Genomic DNA, 19,591 nt, shown 5'->3' with positions numbered 1-19,591 from the left:
CACTACTGAGGTTGAAGTCATAGGCTGTAGTTCTACCTGCTGAAATCGCTCCTCTTCTGAATCTCCTTGACACTTTGTCTGCATCTTTAATATCTATTATACATAATGATTGTTCAGTAAATTAGAAACTATCTCATTATTGTCAGCATTAGCAACCATCAGTAGGTGTAATTTTGTCAGGAGGACCAAAATAAGAGGTGAAAGAATTAGAAAACAGTTCAATTTATTTGGTGCCCTAGGAACTCTGAGAGGAAGCAGTAAACCAGATCTTTCTTTCACGGTCTCATGTATAGGTCCTATGAAATATAGCCAGAGGGGGCTTTGTGGATCAAAGCTGATGAGTAAAGAAACTAAAAAAAAAAAATAGCTAGAATTGACATCATTAACCCCATAGTCCAGGAAGGCAAGATCTCACATGAGGTCCTTCACACTCATAATTCCTTCTGCCAGGAGCACTCTCTCCAGTATCTACATGGCTTTCCCTCACCTCCTTCAGGATTTTGCTTAACAGTCATTTTCTCAGTGAAGACGTCCCTGACGTCCATGGCTAAAACTGAAACTTTCTTTCTCCACCCTTACTATCTCTTGTCTCTCCCTACCCTTGTAACATTCTCTCTTCTTCATAGACCTCACCGCTAACTGATACTCCATGTATTTTAATTTTATTTACTTACCTCTTTCCTGCTGCTGGAAGGTAAATATCAGGAGAGAAGTGATTTTTGTTTTGTTCACTGCTATATTCTTGGGGCCTGGAATAGCACTTCACTCAGTGAACATATGAAATGAAGGGAAGAATTGTCCTAGGAACCAATTACTATCCCATTCAATCCTCTCCTGAAGTCTATCTGTTAGGCATGTTCACCTGTGTGTTCTGGCTGATAAAACTCAGAGTTGAAGTGACATTCCCAAGATCATTCAACCAGTAGGTGCTGGAGCCAGGATTTGGCCACTTGGATGATATATGATGATAGTCTATCTAATGTATCCCCTACTTCCTATAAAATCAAGCAGGAGTTTGTGTTGATTGATCTAGTATTTTTCTGTATTTTACACATTTGTATTTGAGGAGAAAATTGGAATCCAGGGTGCAATGAGACAGTGCTGGTCATTTGGGAAACTCTGACATCCTAAAACAGGCGTTCAGCACCATTGGAGTCCCTGAGGTCATCACTCAAAAGTATGGCTGCTGATAACCCACTGAAATGAAGTCTCATGAACACACAGGGAAAGAGACTGATTTCACAGAGTTGGGGTGTTCTGGACTATTCTGTGAAAACGCCCATGTTCTCTGCTACCCCTGTTCTCTTAGCTACCTTTCCAGGCCGATGACTCATTTTCACTTAGGATTCTGTAACAACTAGCCATGTTTGCTGGTCAGTTGAGTATTGGCAATTTCATACCATTCAACTTATAATTTCACCCACACAACCATCCATCAGTTAGAGACTATTACCATTATTCCTGCTTTGCACATGAAGAGACAACATTTAGAAAAGTAAGATAACCTGCTATCCCTTTGAGTGCCAACCAATATCCTAGGAACTATGCTAAAATTGCCAAGGCATTTTTCCTTATTTTACAGCAGTTTAGGAAAAAAATGATGAATCGCAAGTAAATGAAGTTACATATTCAAAAACTTAAGGAAACCTTTACTACATTGACATATTTAGCAATATCATCATCACTAATAAAAGCAGACTTAGAACTGGATGCCATTTCGAAGCTTTGATAGCGCTCCCGGCACTTTTGGCGAAAGACAGGAGGAGTGCGATCGCACTCCCCTGCACTCTAGGGGCTAAAGTCACACAGGAGTTAGGTGGCCTAGCCCAGTCCCCAGCTCAGGCTGCATGGGGATCCAAAGGCAGTGTTTCCACCATCACGCTAAGCTCCTCTCCCACGACTCACTGGTGCATCATTTCTCAGCAAGGAGTTGAGGCTTCCACAGCCGTGGAAGGTGGTGGCTGAGTGAGGAAGAAGTTTTGCCTGGAAAATAACTTGTTTCCTTTGATCAGAGCCCCTTTTCTGAGGCAGATATCTTTGGGGTTGATGTCTACCCTTAACCACCCCAGGGCCCCGCCCAAGAACATTTGGAGCACGTGAGAGGATGAGGAGGGTCAGTGCCCCACACAGATGGCGTTTACTCATTAACGTCTTCTCCTTGACCTCCAGGCCTGCATGACTTAGAACACCCCGATGTGTCCTTGGCAGACGAATGGTAAGAATTAAAATCCTTCATCAGTACTGGTATTTGGTGCCTGCTTTGTTCTCAAGTTCTCTATACTCTCGTGTCCAGTTCTCCTGTTTTAAAGGCAAAAGAAGGTGATGCTGTGACTATTTACATGTTGTCTGGGCCATGTCATGTCCGTAGGTCCTACTGCAACACGGACCTGCACCCAGAGCACCGCCATCTGTCTCAGTTAGAAGCGATTAAGCTCTACCTCAAAGGCAAAGAACCTCTTCTGCAATGTGAGTGTGCTTCCAGACGCCGTATGCAGGTGGTGGTGGGAGGTGAAAGCAAAACCGTCGGACGCTTCAGTGTTCCAGGGGAGCTTTGCTTTGGCACAGACTATCAGTCACCTTAAATCCAGCCAAATGTCTGCTTCCTGTAGGAACAAGAGAAAGAATGTGCGTTATGGAAAGTCATGTAGAATTCCCAATCCCAGATTAACCCTTTACACCAGATTTATCCTCCTACCAAACGATTTAGTCAAATGACCATTTAGTCAAATACCTGCATAAGATGAAAATGTTACAACTGGGAAGGGACTGTATATATCTGCTTATCCAGCTCTTTTATTCTATAAACTAGAGGCCCAATGCACAAATACTCGTGGAAAAGCAGGCCTTCCTTCCCCCGGCTGCCGGCACCAGCTTCCCTCTGGCACCCTGGACCTGGGCTTTCCTCGAAGCCCCGGCTTTGTCTGGAAGGACATCTGAAAGGACACCCAATCTAATTAGCATATTATGCTTTTATTATTATAGAGGGAAACCAGAGCTGGAAATAGGACTTGTCTAATTCAAGGTCATAATCTAGGTGTCCTAATTCTCTCCAGGGTGGGATTGCCACTGCTTCTTGTGGGGTATGTGCTGCTCCTCTCCTCCCACCAAGTGCCCTAGGAGGGAGCTTAGTGAGTCAGAAATGGCAGACAACTCGTGCAGAGGGAGGGGCAGGGAGAGCAGCAGCAGGCCTGACGCTCACCAAGCGCAAGGTCAGATCTTGAACTGTTAGTTGCAGTGGCTACAGACTGGGCAAAGGGAGACTCATCCCAGATGAGCATTACAGACCCTTACCAGCTATCACTTATTCAGTGATGTGAAATGTTCCTGACACGCGTTGTCATAGAATAAGCACAGCAGCCCTGGGAGGTGTAAGGAGATTGCCCAGCTCCTAAACCACATCTTCAGGGAATGAATTAACTTTTCTGGATGTGCTCTGATAGAGAAAGGGTCAGATGGACAGAAAGCCTAGGAGCCCAACTTTTTTTTTTTTTTACTTTGACTTTTTGCAGGACAGATTTTTAAAAGCATAGAAATTAGATTTAAAAACCATTTACATTTGCCATCAAGTCTTAATATTTTGCCATACTTGCTTCCTGAACATTTTTAAGGAATAAAACATAACAGATAATGTTGAAGCCCGAGTATCCCATCCTGTGCAATTTCCTTCCCAGGGAGAATTGCCATCCTGTAATTGTTCATCATTCCCATGCATTTTATGCTATAACTATATACCGGGTGGGGCAGGAGTAGGTTTACATTTGTTTGTATGGAAAATAATACAATAACTAATAAATAATAATACAAAAATAAATTGTTTCAAGTACTCTCAACTGTAAACCTACCTTTGCCCACCCTGTATATAGATATCCATTAAAAATATGTAACATTATTTTCTATATTGAAATATAAGATGTCCGCAAAAAATGTGTACACACTTTAACAGCTGATAGCTCAATTTTGAAAATGAAATATATTTTAATAAACACTGGCTTTATAATTATTCAAAGTTTTCATATACATTTTTGGGACACCCTATATATTTTTCCATGTTTATTTTCTATAAATTTTATGTATATGGTATACTATACATATTGTAAATTGTATAATATATGCATTATTCTACATCTTGTGTTGTCACTCATTGTAATTTTGAGAGATGCATTTGTGTTGATTATTTAACTCTGATTCATTTGTTTGAGTTACTACATAATATTCCACTGCATGACAATTTTTCAGTTTATCTGTTTTTTTTTGTTTGTTTGTTTGTTTGTTTATTTCTTTCCTTCTTCGGTGATCCGTTATTTTTTTTAATTTTTTAAAATCTATATTGTTGAAAATATTATATATGTCCCCTCCTCCCCCCATTGACCCCTTCTAGCCAGACCTCGCCCCAAGCTCCATCCTGTGCTTCCCCCAGCCTACATGAGACTCCTCTGCTTTGGGTGATAATGAGTTGCCCCTGTTGTGAGGTGATTGGAGGGCTCTCGGATGCTTTAGGGATATCCCCCTGATTCCTTAGCCTCTTCCCCAGAACTCTGCCAAGAGTCCCTTTGCATAGGGACTTATTTCCCCCTCTAAAATGAAGGGAGGGGGAAGGTTTTTTAATGAAAGGAATCACAATATAGAGCCCAGGAGTTAGGAGGTTATCGGATCCCTCTCCCTTCTTGCAACTGACTGAAATCAGGGCCATGAAGACCCACAGGCTTTGACAGGGGACAGAAATGGGATGAAAAGAATAAACTCTCCAAGGACTGCTGGCTTCTGCTCCACACCCCATGGTTGGCCTGGGGTCTATGGCATGAACTACTAGATGCGGGGAGGGAGAGAGAGAGCAGAACACAGAAGTGTGAGGTTCCCAAGACTCTCCATTTGCTATTGTCTCACCCAAACACTCAGGGGGCTGCTGGGTTGCTGGCAAGTCAGGTGTCAGACTGTTTCATATTTTCAGCTGATGGGAGGTTAGTATAAAAAGCAACACACTGTGTGAGAAAGCGGCCTGCAGGTACTGCAGAATGAGCTGCTGGGTGCTTCTTGTGCCCCAGTTTGGGGCCCGGCCAGAGCCATCTTCTCAAGCCTGCCGCTCCCGACAGGTGATAAAGAACTGATCCAGGAGGTCCTTTTCGATGCTGTGGTGAGCGCTCCCATTGAAGCCTATTGGACCAGCCTTGCCCTCAACAAATCTGAGTAAGTGGTTGCACGTGTCCCCCTTTCATGGCCATTTCCCCACAAACAGTCCGAAATATGGTTATAGTTTAAGAACTAAACTGTTTGAGGAGCCTGGTGTTAAAGTTCTTTAATTTTCCCCAAAGCTCCAAACCACAAGAGCTAGAGCAGATTAGCGGCTGGGGCTTGGATGGCAAGCTACTGGGTTTGACGTGTAATTTGTTTGAGTTTTAACATTACATGAAATTCGGTATGCGGAGGTAGGGTGACACTTCCGAGAGGGTGGGGGCAGAAGGAGCACTGTGCTTCCTGCTCTGCCGTGGCTGCCTCTACTTCGCAGTCTGGGAGGTTGGGATTCAGGCCAGGTTTGCTGGTGAGCAGGACAGGAAGTAGGAGCGCTGCTTCATTAGGGTGTCAGATGTAACCCTGTGGCTTTACTCCCGAAGGGGAGGATGTCGGGGGACGGGAGCCGGCAAGGGGAATTGTTGTCAAAGACTATGGTGAGAATTGCCTCAGCAGCTTGTTATTATTATTGTTATTATTATTATTATTATTATTGCTACTATTTTAACTAGGTGTTTAAAGATTTAAAATAAGAAAACAATTTATTTTTATATCTTCACATCATACATTATTCAGTTCTCTCTCCTTTTCTGCTCTTTCTTTTTTTTTCTTCCTTTCTTTTGTCTTTCCTTCTATATATTCTCTTCTATCCTGTCCATTATTCATTCTGCTCTCATTTCCAGTCATTCATTCATTCATCAAATATTGATGACTATGTGTTATATGTCAGGGATGAGGCTAGGTGCTAGTGAATGGAGGTCATGCCATTAAACACAGTCCTTGTCATCATGACACCAGTGGTATATATTGTGCTGTATTATTAAGAATTGTGATAATTGTTGAACTAAAAAATGGAGTAAAGGTGGAAGACAGGAAAGGCTTTTCTGCGCAGGCACTAGCTCAAGAGTCGGGGAGCATTCAAGGGAATTAGGCCCTGAGGTAAGAAAGCACTTGAGGCATTTGAGGAATTTAAAGAAGGCCAGTAGGTCAGTGGGAACACACCTGGAGATGAGGCTGCAGAGGGTTCAGGTGGTTCAGGATCTTGGGAGTCAAGTTAAAGGTTTTGGATTTTATCCTCAGAGTATTGGAAAATCATTGAAGGGTTTTAATAAGGACATGATTCGATTTGTACTTTTAAAGATCCCTTTACTGCTGTGTGGAGAGTGAATGGTGATGGACTAAGAACAATAGAGGCTCCTCCAGCATTCCCAGGGATTTTCCTCTCAGACAGGGCGGTGGCAGGTGGCATAGAGAGAAGAGGTGTCCAGGTGGCATGCTTCGGAAGTCAGACCCCGGCACCTGAGGGGAGGGCAGCTGAACTGCCAAGGATAGTTCTCAGGTTTATGATATGAGTAACTCAGTGCCGCTTCCCAGGACAGGAAACAACGCAGATCAGATTTGTGACTGGATCGTCCAGAGTTCATTTCTAGACATTTTAAGATTGCACTGACTAAAAGTCTCCTACGTGGAGATGTGGGGTAGCTGATTTTTTACATGAGCCTGAAGGCACAAAGGAAGATGGCCATTCTCATTAGATTTGGGGCGCTTTTGGAATGATTACCTACATGGGTTATTCCCAGAAACATTAGGAGAGAGTCAAAGCCCTGCCTGGGATTGCATTCTCTAGGGCAGTGGTTCTCAACCTTCTGGCCCTTTAAACACCGTTCCTCATGTTGTGACCCCCAACCATAAAATTATTTTCGTTGCTACTTCATAACTGGAATGTTGCTACTGTTATGAATCGTAATGTAAATATCTGATATGCAGGATGGTCTTAGGCGACCCCTGTAAAAGGGTCGTTCAACCGCCAAAGGGGTCGCGACCCACAGGTTGAGAACCGCTGCTCTAGTGGATGTGGAAATGTGTCTTTAGGCTTCCCTGAAACTCAAAATCCTGTGCAGAGGCTGCTGATTCACTCCTAACACATGCTAAAGATTTCCAAAATGGTAGCTTGCTTTGCACTCCACATCTGTAACTGATTGGGCAGCCTGGCTCTCCAATTCCGTATTGGCTACAAGCAGAAACAAATGCGTTGTGTTGGTTTTTATTCACCCCTTAAATACTTAAAGGTAGAATGGACCACTTTGGCTACCATCGAAGAGCAGGTAACCAAATGATCATATAATGCAGATGACATGGATAAGGCTTCCAATCCACTTGTTACTAGTATCTAGGGTAGGGAAATAAATTCAATAATCAGTATTCTCCTTATACTGTTATTGAAAATAAAAGTATGCCTTGGTTGAGAAAACCATTTAATTTCTTTAAAGGAGCATGCATTGCCCTAGCCGGTTTGGCTCAGTGGATAGAGTGTCAGCCTGGGGACTGAAGGGTCCCAGGTTCGATTCAGGGCAAGGGCATGTACCTTGGTTGCAAGCACATCCCCAGTAGGGGGTGTGCAGGAGGCAGCTGATTGATGCTTCGCTCTCATCAACGTTTCTAACTCCCTATCCCTGTCCCTTCCTCTCTTTAAAAAAAATCAATAAAATATAATTTTTTAAAAAAGGAGTATGCATTGCAAATATCCTAAAGAACTTGTTCAAACATAAAAATAAATTTGAAAGCTGAAAAATAAATGTTCAGTGACTTTTCAAATGACTTTTCTTGTTAAGGCCATTCTTCAAGTTCCTATGAATGGCATCTGCAGGGCTGTTTGAAGAAGCCATTTCTTTACTAATCTCTGTGGTGCTGGAGGTGAGGAGAAGGCCCCTGCTCCGGTAGCAGTTACAAGCTGGTGCCCCCAGATGGTGTTGAATTCAAGTCCTAGACATTTCCAGGCTGTGGGATGCTGCAGTTTTGGTTCAGGGCCTCACTTGCTTATTTTTGCTAATGACAGATCCCACTAGTGGTCTCAGGACCAAAAACAGACTTTGTAGCATCAGTGCTGAAAGCTCGCTTTCAGGACTTGCTTCCTCTCTTTAGAGTTGCTCCCATTCTGGGCCCGCCGTCTCTGAACTTGCACCCAGGAACTTGAGGTGAAGGTGTCCCTATTTAGCTTTGGGGATACGTTTTCTCATGGCGCTTTTGTTGTCATGGAATTCTTAGATTCTTGCAAGAATTAGGATGACAACTTTTATAAGTGACTAGGGTTTGCATCCTGTGCTGGTATGTGTGTGCGTTTCTAGAATTTATTTTCCAATTTCAGGTTATGAAAGTGCTAGTTCATAAAAGGTTCCACGAGTCTTAAATGCAAAGGCAATTATCTGCTTACCGTCCAGAAGGACCCCTGACCCCTGCTGCTCTGTTTCAGGAATTCTGACAAGGGCGTGGAGGTCGCCTTCCTTGGCACTCGCACCGGCCTCTCCAGGATCAACCTGTTTGTTGGGGCTGAGCAGCTCACCAATCAGTAAGTGGGGGGTGGCGGGGAGTCCTCTCTGGGGCCCAGAGAGAAACTGAGGCAGGAAGTTCAAAAGGAAGCTTATTTAATTTCTTGGTCCCACCACTGGTTGAAGTGAAATTCAGGCCACCCCAGGCCTGTTGATACTTTTCTTCTCTGTTCCACCATGGGGGCCCCAGCGTGTGTGTTCACCTGCCCTGGCCCTTCCATAACCCTTTGTTCCTCAGGCTTCTTGGCTTCTGTCCGCCATCCTGGCGTCCTCTCCCACCTGGTGAGTCATTTAGCAACTCTGGACGCGGTGCGGCTGCTGGGGGGCAGCCAGAGGGAGGACCGCTCATCCCCGACAAGTGGCTTCGGGGAGTTCAACTGTTCCGCACGCAGCTCTGCAGAGGAATTCCTGTCCGTCCCTATCTGTCCGGGAATCAGTGCCTATTTGTGTGCGTTTTGAGAGACCTCAGTGTGTCTGCACTGAGCCCCACGCCAGGAGTAGGCAGGCTGGTGTCACTCGGTTGGACCATGTTTCCTTGCGCTTCCAAAGAGACCCAAGTGGACAGTGTGTAGGGCTTGCTGAACCCTGGACCCAGATTCCCTAACATCGCTGCTCAGCCCTGTGTCTCCAGAGAGCCACGGGCCCTTACCTCTTCAAACCGGTGTGTGTCCAGAGCTGGTGTGGACCTGGGATGGCATTCCTGAGCCCATTAATAAGTTTGCTCCATGTCTTTTCTCTGAAGCAAGAGACCTTATTAGGCCAGAGGCAAACAGAGCCTGTGATTCAGAAAGTTTGCCAAGTGCACGTTTGGGAGTTCAGAGGTTCCCGGAGAACCTCACCCCGCCGACGACCTCATGAAACCAAGTCTGCTGTGTGGCAGGCCCATCAGTCTGTAGACGTTTTGTGGACCTGCAGCTAATTCCTATTCAAGGACTCTTGTCCCCAGCATCTCAAGTTTGTCACTTAGGAAGTGGACTATAGTTGTGACTTGATTTTTTTCCAAACCCTCTTTCGCTCTTTACGCTTGAACAGTATTTTTGCAGAGGGCAAGCTCCTAGGAAGAAGTAGAAGTGTCCAGATATACACCCTTTAGGACCCAGAGAGGCAAAGGGGTAGACTGTCCAATGCTCAGAGAGGAAGGTTGATGTTTGTTTTGAGATGAAAACAAAGGAACAAGAAAATAACAGCCACCAAATGTGGCACCTTGCCAGTCTGTTACCTCTGCTATCGCGACAGTTGAAAGACGACCACACGAGCTCAGGACTGCTGGGATGAGCAGCCGGCTGTCTCACGCATTCCCTTCACTCTGTGCATCTGAAAAATGGGGGTAATGATCTCTCTGAGTTATTGTGAGGGCCAAAAAAATTATAGACTTAAGCTGCTTTGGGAAGCTAGAAATGCCTCCAATTATGAGTTCTGTTCTCAGTGGCCAACCCTGTTCTTATCCAACAAAGGCTGTTGGGTTGCACCCGTGTCCGGCTTCTCCTTGCTGAGTGGTCATGCTCTTCTTACTCCTTCCCATTTCCAGGGACTTCCTGAAAGCTGGAGACAAGGAGAACATCTTTAATGCAGACCATTTCCCTCTCTGGTACCGAAGAGCTGCCGAGCAGATTCCCGGAAGCTTCGTCTACTCCATCCCCTTCAGCACAGGTGGGTGTCCTCGTGGGAGGCCTGGGCGTTGCCTGCGGAGTAGGGGGGATTGGTCTGAATGCTGAGCAGAGCCAAGTTCAGCCTTGGGAGCCAACGCTGTCAGCCCAGTGTTGAAGCAGTGACTTGTTCTATATGTGCAACAGCCCCAAATAAAATAAAATAAAATAAAATAAAATAAAATAAAATAAAATAAAATAAAATAAATAAAATAAAATAAAATAAAATAAAAAAAATAAAATAAAAAAATAAAATAAAAATGAAGCGTTTTGTTTTTGCTTAACCAGGTTTCAAAAGCAGGGTTGTAATTTTGTACCATGTGGAATCTGAATGCAAACTTCTCAGTAGATTTTGTGTAATGCAGTCTTGGCCCTACTTTGAGAAGTTTGGGCAGGCATAGCATCCTTTGTCAAAACCTTCAGCAAGTCACATCACTCTGGAGGCCCATGTTCCCCAGGAGAAGGGCACCCATTTAAGTGGACATGCAGGAGTAAGGATGCAGACTTAGTACAGCCTCAACCCTCCTGACAGAGGCTGCAGTGGCCATTGCAGGGCATGAAGCCAATGATTTTTCCAGTCCTAAGATTTAATGATGCAATAAAAAAAGACAAGGTTACCAAAAAAGGACTGCACACTGTCTTATTTCAACCAGCTTAGAAGCAAGCCAACCTAGAAATCTCTTCAGTTGTCCTTGGCGTGTTCTTGTCTCACGCGTGCAGTAGTGTGAGTGCGAGGCTCTGTGCATCGTAGAAACGTCAGAGATGAATGTGAGCCGGCTCCGTGAACTTGGACGTTTCTGGACATTCAGTCAGTACTTATGTTTTATATCAGGGCCTCTGTATGAACCTCATACAAGTGTGCCGAACTCAGCCCCAGTGGAGGCTCTGTAATGCTTCATGTCAAAGCCCCTCATTTCCACGAATGAAAACCCCTCAGAAAAAGTTCTCTCGAAACCTGCGTAAGTCATGTTGACAGGAGTTGTCTAATAATTAGTTGAATGGACTGACTCATTAAAAAGAGGGTCCCTCATTAATGAAGACATTTAAGAAAATGTGAGAAATTTTATTATAGAAACTCCCTTGCTGGGTGGGATACGCAACACGATTATCCTTTAGGTTCCATTTGAACTGAGATTCTTGGAGTCTGGGCTCCTTTGCTGACAGGCCTGTGTTAGCCACACCCATGCACATGTGTGTTCTCAACCATAAGCTTCCAGATGACTAGAGCTCTCTCTTTTTGTTATCAGCACCACACTTTATTGCTGAAAATATCAACTAAGACCGTGGATGCTCTCATTCTGCTGCACACCTCCCAATACTGTCTCCTTTTATCGTGCAGTCTTGTAAAACTTCCTTTTTTATGGTCCTATCAAGAAAAAACAGAATTTAGCTTCCTGGATCATCTGAACTGGAATCTCGAAGTTATTCTTTATGACAAAGTAGTTTTTGCCCAAAGCTGGACAGAGAGGAGCTGTGAGCATCCCCCGAAAGAGTGTGTGTGTGTGTGTGTGTGTGTGTGTGTGTGTGTGTGAGAGAGAGAGAGAGAGAGAGAGAGAGAGAGAGAGAGAGAGAGAGAAAGCCTCTCATTTCAATTTTCTCGGTTATTATTCCTACAAAGTATTCTGATTAATTATGGCTTTTGGCAAGTGGGGTTTTCACTGAACTTTCAATGAATTCATAAATGCAAAGGAATTTACCTTTTTCCTGGTAAAATTCTGGATGACATATCTTCGGAGATTTCGTGGCCCCTTTAGACTTGGGAAAATGTTCAGCACCACCAGCGTTGCTGGGAAGCTCCTCTTGCTTTCTGACTGTGTGCTGAGGACCTGCGGACACTGGGGAGGAAGTTGGTTCTCATTCCAGCTGAGACTGGGGCCAGGCGAAGTTCTCCATTGCTTCGGCCACAGGGCTGTTCAAGTGAAGGTCTGCCTTCTCCCTGTTTCCCAAGGCAGTTGATTCCATTTGGCTCCCATTCATTGCACACCTTTTGTGGGGCGGGAACTGGCTGGGAATGTGGGCTCAGCATCTTTCACTCCATGGCCATTGAACCATTGTGAGTGATTGGAGATCTCTTCATAGTGATGCCTTACTACTGTTACCACAGTCAGAAGAGTTTGGAGTCAGGAGTGTATTCCAGCTCTATCCCTGTTTAGAAAGGTTTTGCTCAGAAAAAGTTGGACTTAAAGTTAGAATGTTATAAGTCAGTCAAGTTGCAACCAATAAATCAGACCTGAAGTCCTCAACTCGAAAAATAATTTTAAAACTCCATCTCATGCAGCTCTCCCTGGCTATATTCAGAAACACAGTACGAATGTGATTACCGATGCAAGTAAACGCTGCAATTCATAACCACAAATTAGAGGAAAGGTGGCCCCGCCACGGTGGTCAGTCATCCTGGTGGGAAGAGGCTGGATGCTCCCAGTGCAGGTGGTCAGGACTCACTCGGTGTTGATGCCTCCTGTGGGGCGGACTGGCTGCCTAGCACCTGTGCAGGGAGCAGGCCAGCTCTGGGCTCTGGGACGCCAGCCCCAGCACCATCTGCAGAATCGGTGACTGTGAGCCAGTATGATGACTTTCTTAACATGTGCACTCTAACTCCCTCCATTTCTGTTTTTTCTTCTTGTAGGAACAGTCAACAAAAGCAATGTGGTGACAGCGAGTACCTCCATCCAGCTTCTGGATGAGCGGAAATCCCCCGTGGTGGCAGGTAAGCAGTGGATTTCAATGAATGAATATAAAGCAAGTGCAGCATCCACTTATCTGGCCACTCAACTACTTCTGAGTACCGGAAAGTTGGTTTTCAAAGGAAAAACAATTTTAAATCACTCCCCTTTCAGCCTGGTGTCATCTCCTCCAACCCAGGGCTCTGACAGCTGGTTATATTTGATGTGAACACAGGACTTGTAATCATAAACTCCAAGACATCGCTAGGCTGTGCGGAAGCTCTCCCGGCAGTAGGTGGCATGTGCATTTAAAGTGAGCGCCGTTCCCACTTCCACATCCTTAGGATCACAGTGGGCATACGAGGAGATTACGGGTTTGTTTTAGGCAAATACAAGCCGAAATGTGCCCTTCTCCAGCAAGCCTGAGATTTTCATCACCCTAATCCCCTGAAGGAATTAGAGTTAAATGTATCTGCAGGTGCCAGGTTTGAGAAAGCCAGAACATTTTATGATTGAGAGTCTTAAATTGTTAAAACACACACACACACACACACACACACACCTGTCTCTGGCTTTTCCCATCTCTCTCTCACTCTCAGGAGTGTCAGTAGGTATCTGTGGCTGGCTGGGGGCTTTCACTGGTGTCTGGCCTAAAGGGCCAGAAATTGCCACAAGCCCTCCTGGGAGGACAGCTGCTGAGAAAGATGGCACATCATCTATTTTTAATAAATCATTGTTGAATCCATCGGTTGATGGATGGGTGAGAGCTTCTAAGCATCATCCTGACATTGGCTAGATTTACCGAAGGGAGTCAATAGTTTGTATGGAGGGTGACTTTGAACATCAACTTCTGTGTCTTCCCAAAGGTTTGTGGGAAGGACTGCAAATAGAGCAGGCATGTTTGAAGTGGTTGTTCTTCGGGTGGGAAACACTGGGTTTTCTCCCTTCACTGTATTTCCCACTTAGCCTATGCATCATGATTATATTAGCAGGCATTGAAAGATTTGGGGACAGTTGCCTGGATGTTTATGGGTTATTGGGCATAGCAAGGAAGACAGTCTTATGTATCTGACCTGTAGCTCATCTTAAATGAGGCAGACCTGCAACTAATCAGCCAGGAGATAAGGACTCTGAGGATTCACAGCTGCTGTCCAAAATTTGTCACTTAGTGTCTCATGTTCCTTGAGGAAAGTAAGAGATAGGATCATTATTTTAACTCAGAAAGATTTATTTGTGCTTAAAGCAGGTCAGACTTGCCAACCTCCAGGCTGACCCAGCCAGCTAGGGTGCGTTATCTCCCGCAGCTGGTGCCACATACACCTGTCGGCATGGTCTGACCTAGGTTGTCTGTCTATCTGTCTGAAATTTCTTTTTAAAATCATTTCCTGGGTTTCTCACTCAGTCATCACGAGGAATGGTCTGTGTTGACCCTAAGGTGACTGTGCCCATCCAAGCCACTTCTGTCCAAGTTGTAAACGATGCCCAAAAGTTTCTAAATATCTTGCATTTCATAAATGTCTGTTTGGCTGAGTAAGGATGAAATGGACTCAGCCAGGGCATTGCACATCCAGTCTGGAGAAGAACGTGACTTCTCCAGAGGGTTTGCTGGTCTGCTGTTGAGATATACACCTGGCCAGAGACCACAGGCAGGGTTGGCCCACCTTGAGTGGGTGGAAAAGACGTCCGTCTGCTTATTGCTATGTGGTAAGTGTCAACTGAGCAAAAGATAAGTGTCCCCATTTTCAAAAGATAATTCCAGAACAAGATAAAGACACAAGGTTATCTGAGGAACTGTATTTAGTTCTTACCTTTTAAAACTGGTGATTATTAATCTTCCTTCTTATAGTATGTTTGGTAAGCATAAGATAAAACAGATTTGCTCGGTTTGATCTTGAAGCTGCCACGGGGGCAGCACCATGAAGGCCATGACCTTGGAAGGACCTTTTCCTGTCTCCACAGGCAGAGTGGCCCCTCCAGCACTCCCCCAAGTTTCACGGACTCTGACTCACCCATCATGTCACTGCGTGATTAGGTTCCGTAACTTTCTTCTGCGTGTTTTCCTCAAATTAAGTAGACATTGTTTACCACTCTAAAAATAAAAGGGGCCGTTTTAATTGGGGAAGAAGCCTTGTTTTGGCAGGTGAGCGTGGCATCTGTGAGCAGGCTTGTCCCCCACCAGCAGATGGGATACAGCCAACTGGCAGTCATCTGGGGTTTCAATGAAACCCTTGCCTTAAATTGAAATTTATCTGAAAAGAAAGGTGAACAATTTTGCAAATAATTATCAAGGACTCCTTTGAAAGGCCTGCATGGCTCCCATGCCCCATTGGGCGTTCTCATGCGCGCCGGCTACATGTGTCTATTTGGAGTAGAAAGAGATTCTTGTTTTGTTTTGTTTTATTCTCTTTTTTCTTGTTTTCATTTTTAAACAAAAACATTTAGATACTCATCTGTCAATGACATCTTTGAAGAAAGGGCAGTCAAACCGGGCAGGATTCCATTTATATGTCAGCCCCGGTGCATAAATGGGCCCCATCCATCTTCTTGGCCTATGACATTGCTTACAGTCCTTCTCTTGAGGAATCTGCCAGCTCCCCAGCTGCCACTAGCATGCTGAATTCTCTTAATTGCTTTCCCACTGCAAAGGGAGACGTGGTTGGACTTTCGCTTTGACCTACCAAGTCTCTCTGGCCCAGGAACCATTGGTGTGTGTCAGGCCCCTAACCCATTTTTCTGTTGTTCCTGAATGATTATAAGCTGGATAGAGCTTATAATTCCTATAAGGTACACATGTGTTTGTCATTTACTCTATAACTGGCTGAATGTGTGGTCTTGGGTCTCTGAAGTTCAACCTAAAATAAGATCGAGATCATTACCTTGCTCACCTTACTCTGGGTTGACTTGGGGATAAAATGAGAAACTGAACAAGAAAATACCTGACTATGAAGATGTATAAAAATGCAAGGATTTGGGGTAACCCATTTTTATCTATACAGCATATCTCTTGCTTCATTGATTTATTCAATAAATATTTTTGGAATTCTTGCTTTTACCAGGCACTCTAGATATAAATGAATAATAACCAGGCCCCGTAAATGACATACCCTTCTTTGCCCCAGAGACGAAAATACATTATCTTTTTAAGCCATGTCTACACAGGGCAAATGAATTGAAAAGCTAACCAATGATCCAGAAGGTCGTAGAGGTCAAAGACTTTGTTCTTTTCATCATGTGGCCCTCCCAGCATAACCCAATGGTACTTGAAGTATAGCAGACCAATCCTTGGTAGGAAGTCTATAAAGTGAATTGAGCTTGTAGCAACTGTTCTGCTCTTAGTTATTATGATTTGAGTTCCATAAATTACCTAGATAATGGTGTTAATTCTCCACTTCACTCTCAATGGAGAGACTGGGCCCTAGTGAGTAACAGTCATAGGCTCTGCTTCCTCAATGCTCAGATGGAAATGACCTGGAGAAAAAAGGAAATGTGTGGGGTAGAGGGCGGGGTGGGGGGTGGGGTGGTGGTGGTGTTTGAGAACTGAGCCAGGTTGGAAGGAGTGACTATGCAGGGAACTGCCTCCCCTTCCTGAGTGCTTGTCTGACCTCGCTATTTTTCTTCTAGATCTTTCTTCTGACAAATGCAACATACCCAATCTTAGTCTTTGTTAGGAAGTTCAGATTGCTGGATTTTTAAAATAATAGATAATAAATGTCTAATTATTTGCAGTTGCTTTACAATGTAAATTTTAACATATCAAAATCTCCAATCTCTTTTAAAAATGTTCCAGTTTGATTTCTTAAACAAATTGTAAACTCTCCAAATGTAAGGACTGACCCCATCATCTTGTAACTCACAGTGCTAAGTACAAGGGCTCATGTGTGGTGGATTTGTCAGAACATTGGCTGAACAAATGACTCAGGAAGAGGGAACTCATTTTTACCTGCTGTATGTAGGCACATAAGCTTGTGACATTTAGTCTCCAGCCAATGGAGCAGAGCCCAGGACTATTAGTCACTGGGTCCCAGTCTTTCAATTGAGAGTGGAGAGTTAATACCATTATCTGGGTAATTTATGGAACTCAAGTCATAATAACTAAGAAAGGCACTCAGCAGTCAAAACATCAATCCTCATCATGGTGATATGATACAGACCAATCTGGGTATTTTAAGGAATAAAAAAAAAACTGTTTATTGTCCCATCCTAATGGGCCCAGGGGTCCTCAAGCTACGGCCCGCGGGCCACATGCAAATACAAATATTGTATTTGTTCCATCTTGGTTTTTTTTACTTCAAAATAAGATATGTGCAGTGTGCATAGGAATTTGTTCATAGGTTTTTTTTAAAACTATAGTCCGGCCCTCCAACGGTCTGAGGGACAGTGAACTGGCCCCCTGTTTAAACCATTTGAGGACCCCTGCTAATGGCAATTGTGTTAACCCAGTAGTTACCTCTGCGTTAGCAGATGTCCTTTCTGAGGTCCAAACATAAAACATGATGCTTGAGACAGCTTATCTCATTAGCAACAGAAAGATATTACAGTATTAGAAGCATTCGTTTTTTTACTGAAAATTTTAAAAACAGATTTATTGAGATGTAATTTGCATGCCACCTCTTTACCTGTTTTAAGTGTAAAATTCAGTGGAATGAGGGTGGTGCTCCTGACCTGCCAGTCTGTTCCTTTGCAAGGAATACGGACCACATTAGCTATACTAATTCATGCATTGGGGGACATTTGGAAAAGTGAGTTATGTGGTCCCATTTGCATAATTCTAGGCAGTGTGATAAAGAGAAACGCTTGGTGATAGGACAAAAGATTCTATTTTAACCAGCTAAATAGGACAGAGATTGATTATCATCATTGGCAATTAGCTATTGTCCGCTATGACTTATTTAAATTGACTGTACTATTTAATATGGACCCTTCTTTAGCACTGGATGAATAATACTGGCAAAATAGTATAGGCAAACATTCAGCTTGACACCATTTCTTTGGTGGGGTTTTACATATTTGGTATATACACGTTAATTAGTACATCAGGATCATGTGTCCAGTCTGCTTGGATAAACCTCTACTTTGTTAGATCTGAGCAAAGGGAGTCTTTGGTCTTGGCAGAAATGAATACTTACCGATGAAACCAGTAGTTCTCAACCAGGGGCAACTTTGCCTGCAGGAGGCATTTGACAACATCTAGACACATTTTCGATTGTTCCAACTGGTTAGGAAGGAAGCTACTGGCATCTAGTGGGTAGAGGTCATGAATCGCTGCTGAACATCCTACAAGGCACAGGACAGCCCCCCACAACACGGAAGTGTCTCATCCAAAGTGTCAGTAGGTGAAGGATTGAGAAATGCTGTATAGATGGACAGGCAAACTCCAATTCTTTCCTTCATATTCAGTGGTTTCCTTTATAGGCTCATTTACAGAAAGATCTTGTTTCATGTCTTCATTTTGTAATTCAGTCATTCAGTAAATATACATCTAGCACCTACTGTGAACCTAGTGTTGGGGATACACCTATGGACAAGCACCCCAGGGAACACTGTGGAATGTGGGGGGGCTGTTGGTTATACAATGAGAGGGCACTATTGCCATCCCATTTCCAGAGGCTGGAGTGACAGCTGTCCCAAGAACTATGCCACCCAAGTGCTGCAACACTGAGCGAGACCCAGGGCTGCCAATGGAGAGCTTCCATTTGTGTGGGATATGGATAAATATTGCATGAATGGAGGAAGGAGAGAAAGGGGAGTTCTGGTAATGGTAAATGCTCTATAGAAAACAGATCAGGGTAAAGAGATGAAGTGTGGTCAGCAGTAGCAAAGGCAGGATGCAAGCTCACACTCACGCATACCCGTGTCTGGGTGTGTGGCAGAGACAATGTCCCTCCAGATTATGAGTAGGGGCTCAGGGAAGGCATCTGTAAGGAAATGACATGAGCAGAGTCCTGAATGATGAAATGCAGCCTTTATGCAAAGATCTGTGGGAAGAGCATTCCAGGCAAAGGCAACAGACTTCCCCAAGAATCTTTTTTTTAAAATATGTTTTATTGATTTTTTACAGAGAGGAAGGGAGAGGGATAGAGCGTTAGAAACATCGATGAGAGAGAAGCATCGATCAGCTGCCTCCTGCACACCCCCTACTGGGGATGTGCCTGCAACCAAGGTACATGCCCTTGACCAGAATGGAACCCGGGATTCTTCAGTCCCCAGGCTGACGCTCTATCCAGTGAGCCAAACTGGCTAGGCCTTCTCCAAGAATCTTAAACAAGATCCTTCAAACATGTTGTGTCTGTGTTCCAGGTGGGTACTCTGAGATACAAATGAGTCTCTCAGGTTTGGGGGCTACTTACTAGGATCTAACAGAAGGACCGATGGGCAGGTTGCAGGTGACCTGGGTAGGTGGGGAACACAAGGCAAATCTTTGCTCTAAATGTCAACTATGAGATGGGGTTTCTATGTATTTGGCATTTGTTTTATTAAGCTAATGAATGGGTGCAATGCAGGGGCAGAAGGAGGTCTAAGCCAGTAGGACTGACAACAGCAATCTTCATAGACCTGGATGAGCGATGCAGCTCCCGATTATGCTGTATTACAAGTCTGCAGCTAGAATTTGAGTTCCAGTTGACCATGTAGATCTGCTGCTCTGCACACCACCGTAGCCAGTGACAGGAGCACGGTGAGGATTACTGCTCCAGGAATAGAAATAGTCCAGAGTTCTGAGAAACTAGATCCT

At 44.2% G+C, this 19,591-nt stretch overlaps 1 protein-coding gene across 3 annotated transcripts in view; it reads left to right on the top strand.

Moving 5' to 3' along the window:
* Positions 1-19,591, top strand: part of CACNA2D3 (calcium voltage-gated channel auxiliary subunit alpha2delta 3) — an 806,557-nt gene that overhangs the window by 632,377 nt on the left and 154,589 nt on the right. For all 3 annotated transcript variants that reach the window (XM_059663265.1, XM_059663266.1, XM_059663267.1), the window contains 6 exons: positions 2,170-2,215; positions 2,369-2,466; positions 5,091-5,184; positions 8,477-8,572; positions 10,081-10,202; positions 12,825-12,905. In XM_059663265.1, the coding sequence (XP_059519248.1) occupies positions 2,170-2,215; positions 2,369-2,466; positions 5,091-5,184; positions 8,477-8,572; positions 10,081-10,202; positions 12,825-12,905 (537 nt within the window). The remainder of the gene's footprint in view (positions 1-2,169; positions 2,216-2,368; positions 2,467-5,090; positions 5,185-8,476; positions 8,573-10,080; positions 10,203-12,824; positions 12,906-19,591) is intronic.

The sequence above is a fragment of the Myotis daubentonii genome, chromosome 14, assembly GCF_963259705.1.
Source record: "Myotis daubentonii chromosome 14, mMyoDau2.1, whole genome shotgun sequence".
Classification (NCBI taxonomy): domain Eukaryota; kingdom Metazoa; phylum Chordata; class Mammalia; order Chiroptera; family Vespertilionidae; genus Myotis; species Myotis daubentonii.
The sequence above is the reverse complement of the archived record's forward strand: the minus strand, read 5'-3'. Positions and strand labels throughout refer to the sequence as shown.